At 47.7% G+C, this 8,034-nt stretch overlaps 1 protein-coding gene across 2 annotated transcripts in view; it reads right to left on the reverse strand.

The window, feature by feature from the left end:
- Positions 1-8,034, reverse strand: part of LOC139279770 (transcription elongation factor A protein 3-like) — a 47,456-nt gene that overhangs the window by 37,460 nt on the left and 1,962 nt on the right. For both annotated transcript variants that reach the window (XM_070898972.1, XM_070898971.1), the window contains exons 2-3: positions 6,463-6,525; positions 3,595-3,700 (exon numbers count right to left, since the gene is read on the reverse strand). In XM_070898972.1, coding sequence (XP_070755073.1) covers positions 3,595-3,700; positions 6,463-6,525 — 169 coding nt within the window. The remainder of the gene's footprint in view (positions 1-3,594; positions 3,701-6,462; positions 6,526-8,034) is intronic.

The following is an 8,034-nucleotide window of genomic DNA, read 5'->3' on the forward strand; positions in this document are numbered from 1 at the left end:
CTGCCTGCCATTCTGAAAAGTACCCGTTTACTCCTACTCTTTGCTTCCTGTCTGACAACCAGTTCTCAATCCACGTCAGCACACTACCTCCAATCCCATGTGCTTTAACTTTGCACATTAATCTCTTGTGTGGGACCTTGTCGAAAGCCTTCTGAAAGTCCAAATATACCACATCAACTGGTTCTCCTTTGTCCACTTTACTGGAAACATCCTCAAAAAATTCCAGAAGATTTGTCAAGCATGATTTCCCTTTCACAAATCCATGCTGACTTGGACCTATCATGTCACCATTTTCCAGATGCACTGCTATGACATCCTTAATAATTGATTCCATCATTTTACCCACTACTGAGGTCAGACTGACCGGTCTATAATTCCCTGTTTTCTCTCCCTCCTTTTTTTTTAAAAAGTGGGGTTACATTGGCTACCCTCCACTCCATAGGAACTGATCCAGAGTCAATGGAATGTTGGAAAATGACTGTCAATGCATCCGCTATTTCCAAGGCCACCTCCTTAAGTACTCTGGGATGCAGTCCATCAGGCCCTGGGGATTTATCGGCCTTCAATCCCATCAATTTCCCCAACACAATTTCCCGACTAATAAAGATTTCCCTTAGTACCCCCTCCTTACTAGACCCTCTGACCCCTTTTATATCCGGAAGGTTGTTTGTATCCTCCTTAGTGAATACCGAACCAAAGTACTTGTTCAATTGGTCTGCCATTTCTTTGTTCCCCGTTATGACTTCCCCTGATTCTGACTGCAGGGGACCTACGTTTGTCTTTACTAACCTTTTTCTCTTTACATACCTATAGAAACTTTTGCAATCCACCTTAATGTTCCCTGCAAGCTTCTTCTCGTACTCCATTTTCCCTGCCCTAATCAAACCCTTTGTCCTCCTCTGCTGAGTTCTAAATTTCTCCCAGTCCCCAGGTTCGCTGCTATTTCTGGCCAATTTGTATGCCACTTCCTTGGCTTTAATACTATCCCTGATTTCCCTAGATAGCCACGGTTGAGCCACCTTACCTTTTTTATTTTTACGCCAGACAGGAATGTACAATTGTTGTAATTCATTCATGCGGTCTCTAAATGTCTACCATTGCCCATCCACAGTCAACCCCCTAAGTATCATTCGCCAATCTATCCTAGCCAATTCACGCCTCATACCTTCAAAGTTACCCTTCTTTAAGTTCTGGACCATGGTCTCTGAATTTACTGTTTCATTCTCCATCCTAATGCAGAAATCCACCATATTATGGTCACTCTTCCCCAAGGGGCCTCGCACAATGAGATTGCTAATTAATCCTCTCTCATTACACAACACCCAGTCTAAGATGGCCTCCCCCCTAGTTGGTTCCTCAACATATTGGTCTAGAAAACCATCCCTTATGCACTCCAGGAAATCCTCCTCCACCGTATTGCTTCCAGTTTGGCTAGCCCAATCTATGTGCATATTAAAGTCACCCATTATAACTGCTACACCTTTATTGCATGCACCCTTAATTTCCTGTTTGATGCCCTCCCCAACATCCCTATTACTGTTTGGAGGTCTGTACACAACTCCTACTAACGTTTTTTGCCCTTTGGTGTTCTGCAGCTCTACCCATATAGATTCCACATCATCCAAGCTAATGTCTTTCCTAACTATTGCATTAATCTCCTCTTTAACCAACAATGCTACCCCACCTCCTTTTCCTTTTATTCTATCCTTCCTGAATGTTGAATACCCCTGAATGTTGAGTTCCCAGCCCTGATCATCCTGGAGCCACGTCTCCGTAATCCCAATCACATCATATTTATTAACATCTATTTGCACAATTAATTCATCCACCTTATAATACCAGAAATGCGAGGGTATACATATCAGGAAAGGATGAACAGGTTGGGTCTCTTTTCTCTTGAAAAAAGGCACAGGGGTGACCTAACAGAGATCTTTAAAATTCTGAAACATGTTGATAGAGTGGATACAGAGAGAATGTTTCCACTTGTGGGGAAGAGCATAACTAGAGGCCATCAATATAAAATAGTCACTCAGAAATCCAATAGGGAATTCAGAAAAAACTTATTTACTCAGAGAGAGGTGATAATGTGGAACTCGGAGTGGTGCAAGTGAATAGTATCGATGCATTTAAGGGGAGGCTAGACAAGCATATGAGGGAGAAGGGGAATAGAGGGTTATGTAGATAGATTTAGATGAGAAAACTCAAGTGGAGCATAAACGCCGGTATAGACTGGTTGGGCCGAATGACCTGTTTCTGTGCGGTATATCCTATGTATGTAATCCTATGTAATTCTTTAATCATTTTAAACACCTCCATTAGATCAGCCCATACTCTTCTATACTCAAAGGAATTGCAAACCTAGTCTATGCAACCTCTCCTCGTAATTAAACAGTTTGACAATAATGGCAACAGGAGGCACGACCTTCCAGGGAATGATGGATTTTTTTTTTTTTAAATTGCATTTATATAGCACCTCATCAATCTCATAAACATCTGAAAATGCTTTATATACAATAAATTATTTTAGTCTATATTCATTGTTTCGTAGACAAGCATGGCAGCCATTTTTCACACAGCAATGTCATGCAAACAAGAGCGAAATTAATAACCAGTGAATCTGTGTTGGTGTTGGTCAAGGGAGGAATGTTGGCCAGGACGCTGGGAGAACGGTCTGCATTCCTTCGAATAGTACCATGGGGTCTTCAACATCCACCTGAACTCACGGGATGGAACCTTGGCTTAATGTTCTAAACATTTCGGTAATGCCATCAAACACCGCGAAAAAAAACAGATCACCTCGTCATCATCACATTGCTATTTGTGGGCTGTACGCAAAATTGGCCGCCACATTTCCTACATTACAATAATGACTCCATCTCAAATGTACTTCATTGGCTGTAAAGTGCCTTTGGACAACCTGAGGTTGTACTTTTGGAGTGTAGTCAGGGTTGGAATGTAGGAAACACGGCAGCCAATTTGCACACAGCAACATCCCACAAACTGCAACATGATAATAAAAAGATAATCTGTTTCAGTGAAGTTAGTTAATGGATAAATATTGGCCAGAACACCGGGGAGAACTCACCTGTTCTTCAGATAGTACAATGAGATCTTTTACGTCCACCTGAGAGGGCAGATGGGACCTCAGTTTAATGTCACATCCGAAACACTGCACCCCCCAACAGTGCAGCACTCGCTCAGTACTGCGCTGGAGTGTCAGCCGAGAATTTTGTGCCCAAGTCTCTGGAGCTGGAGTTGGACTTGGACCCACAACCTTCTGACTCAGAGGCGAAAGTGCTACCCACTGAGCCACGGCTTGGAGAAGCCTCCTTCACGGGTCCTTATCCAATCCACGCACGTGAGTGATTAGATGCAAGGCTGACGTTGTATCGGGTGTTTAAAATGAATGTTTCATCAATAATAAATGAAGTGAATTAGCAAACATATTACTGTCTCTAGTCGTACCAAGCTATGTGATGGGGAAAGGACATTTCCAACACGGATTTGTTATTGTTTTCAGGGTGAGGCTTATTTTGGTACATAAACTATACCTACAACAGTTGGGTCCCTGCACTGAACACGGCTTTGTCTTACCGAGAAGCTTCTTCCAGTTTTTGATGAGGATTTTAGCCAGCGTGATGACTTCCTCATCTGTGCTGTGCTTACGGATTGCGTTTACAGACATCCCGATTCTTGTACTCTGGTGGAAGAAAAAGAGGGAGGTCCAAATCAATTCAGATAACTCCTGGTCCGACACACTGGCGCTGTAGTAAGTAGCAGATGCAAGTACAACATTCAGATTTACGTAAAAGATCTTACCAAGTTCAACAAACCAATTGGATGCGATCTCGTTCACTGGGATGGGATGTGAACAACATCACAACATTTACACACACGAGGTAGGGTTGCCAACTCTGGTTGGACATATTCCTGGAGGTATCATCACATGACCTCCCACCTCCAACTGGCTTGCCCAGCAAAATGGCTTTCTGCCTGCCATCTCCAATATTTTTATAACGAATAAATGAAAGTGTTAAAAGAAATTGAAAATATATATATTTTTAACACCCCTATGATTTGTCTCCTGGGGTTTGATCGCAGCCATGTCCAGATTAATCTCCATCCTGGAGACTCCAACACCAGGGACTCAGACATACCCACAGTTCAGTTATACTGCCGTCATCAATCTGGACATACAAGATGGTCCAGTCCACCCACCTTTATAGAGATTGCTAGTGAAAGAGGTAGACAAAGAATTCTTGCGACTGCCTGATCGACAGGATTTCCAGAGTCCACGGAAACTGCACAATGAGCAGCGGGATTCTCACACACGGGTACTTCCTGCAAGAGCCCGTCCTTCACTGGTTTTCTGTGTATTCTGGGATAGTGACTGAAGGGACATGGAGAATGAGGTACCAGAAAGAAAGAGAGAACAGGAAGAAAGAGTGACGGTGGAGCGGGAGGGGGAGGGGGAGGGCGTGAGAGTGGGAGAAAGAGGAGAGGGAGCGCAAAGGGGAGGGGAGCGCGAAGGAGAGAGAAAGGAAAGAGAGAGAGAGAGAGAGAGAGAGAGAGAGAGAGAGCGCAAGAAAGGAGAGAGAGCGACAAAGGAGAGAGAGTAAGCGAGAGCAGAGAGCGAAGAGAGAAAGAAGGAGGGAGTAAATTGCCAGCACTGCCACGCCTGCAGGCTATCCAGTGATCTCTGCTCAAAGGTGTGCACACAAGGACGTTCAGGGGAAGTCATCTTTAGGGCTAACTTCGTAACCCCCCTGGTTGACTAGTTTGCACACTCTTGCATTCTTGGCCCCCACATGAAGAATTGGCGCTCAGTGGCTGGAGAGCTGCCCATGGAACCATGCCAACATAGATTGACATCTTCAGGAGAGGGAGGGAGGAAAATGGAAGCGATGACAAACAGGTCAAAGGAAGAGCAAGATGAACATCTTATTGTGAATCCAGGCATGCTGGCGGGATGTCAGAAACCAGCTGAGAGAGGGAGGCCATCTTGGCGGAACTCCAAGGGCCCTTGTTCCGGGTGAGCACCTCACACATCACTGCTACACATTCCTGCATCGATGGTGTGGGTGCAGATGATTTCATGAGGAGAGAATAGTTTCAGCCGGGCTGTGGAAGGAATCCTTTGATCCATGGCTTTAGGCTCCGCTGGGCCAAGTCTGTATAACTTTTGGCTTGTGGGATACTGTTCATAATACTAATCTCTGCCAAATCATTTCCGCTCTGCATCAACCCTTCACGCTTTGCAACTGAAAGTTGCTCCGTAGCGGGAATGCCGGGGCGGAGAGGGAGAGTTGGAGATGCCTTCATTAAGACCCATGACTGGAAAACCTTTCCCACTTTTTTTTGCGACCCGTGTCAGCTCGGGTTTTCGGAAGCGAGCGCAGGTTAAAGGTGCCTCTGCACTGCCCCAATGACGACCTTGACCCTCAACTGCACCAACTGGTAACCTTGCACATCCCACAACAGTTATCTCCGTGTGTCTAAGAGATTACTCGCTATGTTAAATCGGGGACAGGTTTTTTTTACTGTTATGGATTAATGTCCAAACTCATTTAAGAGTGTTACAGCCAGAAAAAAAAAAATGTTTATCCCATCAGTTTTTGGCAGAAATGAAAGCACCGTGGCTTCGGAAGTGGGAACTGAACATGTGTTAGCGATACAGAATGGGATCTGGTCCAAAGCCCCGATTTAACTGTTTCCATCTTTATACAGTTGGTGATTTTGAACATTATGTATTCTACTTTCGTGCTTCCACCCCGTACATTCCCTACCCCCACTGTCCAAGAAGATTCACTGATCTCGGCCAATTTCCTGTAGAAAATGGAATTGGGGTTTGAAAGAAGAAGCCTTGCATTTACATAACGCCTTTCACAACCTCAAAACGCCCCAAAAGCGCTTTACAGCCAATGAAGTACCTTTTGAAGTGCAATCACTGTTGTAAAGTAGGAAACGCGGCAGCCAATTTATGCACAGCAAGCTCCCACAAACAGCAATGTGGTAATGACCAGATAATCTGTTTTTGTTATGTTGGTTGAGGGATAAATATTTGAGGGATAAATATTGGCCAGGACACCGGGGATAACTCCCCTGATCTTCTTCAAAATAGTGCCATGGGATAGTTTACATCCACCGGAGAGAGCAGACTCGGTTTAACGTCTCATCTGAAAGACTGGGAGTGTCAGCCTGGATTATGGGCTCAAGTCACAGGAGAGGTGCTTGAATCCACAACTTTCTGACTGCAGGCACGATTTATGGAGGGTGGGAGGCTGGCCAGGAGGGCATTGGAATTATTGAGTCTGGAGGTAACAAAGGCTTGGATGAGGGTTTCAGCAGCAGATGAGCTGAGGCGGGACAGAGGCGGGCGATTGTTACAGAGATGTTCCATGGCACTTTCCAAAGAAACAAAGGGAATGGGACCACCTGCAGTTTCAATGTGGGAAAGGTTACCTGCAGCAACTTCAGGGTCATCGTCATCCCTCGCAGTTCCTGGAGCAGATCCAGAACGCCGTCCTAACCAGATTAAAACAAGATCAGAACTTTCTTTCATTATAAAAGCATTATTCGTTCTTTCATGAACATATTTATTTGTTGGTCGTCAATATTGGGAACCTAAAATATGCTGGAACGCATGGGGCAAGCACACATGATAGAGGTCGCACACTGACCTTTGAACTTTCCTCTCGTCCTTTTTAAGCTCCATATTCACCATCTTACAAACCTTCCTACCCTCCCACCCTGCTTTCCCACCATCAGGCAATGTATTTGGATTTCAATATCATACAACGCAGGAGGCCGCCATTCGGCCCATCTTGGAAAGAGCTATCCAATTATTCCCACTCTCCCTGCTCTTTCCCCACAGACCTGCAAAAGTTTCTCAATCTACAGTCTTGGTGGAGAGATGAAGAGGAGTGGAGGGGGGAGGAAGAGAGACAAGGGGGGGGGGGGGGGGGGGGGGGGGGAAGAGAGACGAGGACGGGAGGAGGGAGGGAAGAGAGATGAGGAGACCGGGGAGGGAGGGGGCAAGAGAGATGAGATGGGGGGAGGGGGCAAGAGAGATGAGGAGGGGGGAGGGGGCAAGAGAGATGAGGAGGGGGGAGGGGGCAAGAGAGATGAGGAGGGGGGGAGAAGAGAGATGAGGAGGGGGGGAGAAGAGAGATGAGGAGCGGGGGGGAAGAGAGATGAGGAGCGGGGGGGAAGAGAGATGAGGAGCGGGGGGGAAGAGAGATGAGGAGCGGGGGGGAAGAGAGATGAGGAGCGGGGGGGAAGAGAGATGAGGAGCGGGGGGGAAGAGAGATGAGGAGCGGGGGGGAAGAGAGATGAGGAGCGGGGGGGAAGAGAGATGAGGAGCGGGGGGGAAGAGAGATGAGGAGCGGGGGGGAAGAGAGATGAGGAGCGGGGGGGAAGAGAGATGAGGAGCGGGGGGGAAGAGAGATGAGGAGCGGGGGGGAAGAGAGATGAGGAGCGGGGGGGAAGAGAGATGAGGAGCGGGGGGGAAGAGAGATGAGGAGCGGGGGGGAAGAGAGATGAGGAGCGGGGGGGAAGAGAGATGAGGAGCGGGGGGGAAGAGAGATGAGGAGCGGGGGGGAAGAGAGATGAGGAGCGGGGGGGAAGAGAGATGAGGAGCGGGGGGGAAGAGAGATGAGGAGCGGGGGGGAAGAGAGATGAGGAGCGGGGGGGAAGAGAGATGAGGAGCGGGGGGGAAGAGAGATGAGGAGCGGGGGGGAAGAGAGATGAGGAGCGGGGGGGAAGAGAGATGAGGAGCGGGGGGGAAGAGAGATGAGGAGCGGGGGGGAAGAGAGATGAGGAGCGGGGGGGAAGAGAGATGAGGAGCGGGGGGGGAAGAGATGAGGAGCGGGGGGGAAGAGAGATGAGGAGCGGGGGGAAGAGAGATGAGGAGCGGGGGGGAAGAGAGATGAGGAGCGGGGGGGAAGAGAGATGAGGAGCGGGGGGGAAGAGAGATGAGGAGCGGGGGGGGAAGAGAGGATGAGGAGCGGGGGGGGGAAGAGAGATGAGGAGCGG

This window comes from Pristiophorus japonicus, chromosome 14 (assembly GCF_044704955.1).
Source record: "Pristiophorus japonicus isolate sPriJap1 chromosome 14, sPriJap1.hap1, whole genome shotgun sequence".
In the NCBI taxonomy this organism is placed as follows: domain Eukaryota; kingdom Metazoa; phylum Chordata; class Chondrichthyes; family Pristiophoridae; genus Pristiophorus; species Pristiophorus japonicus.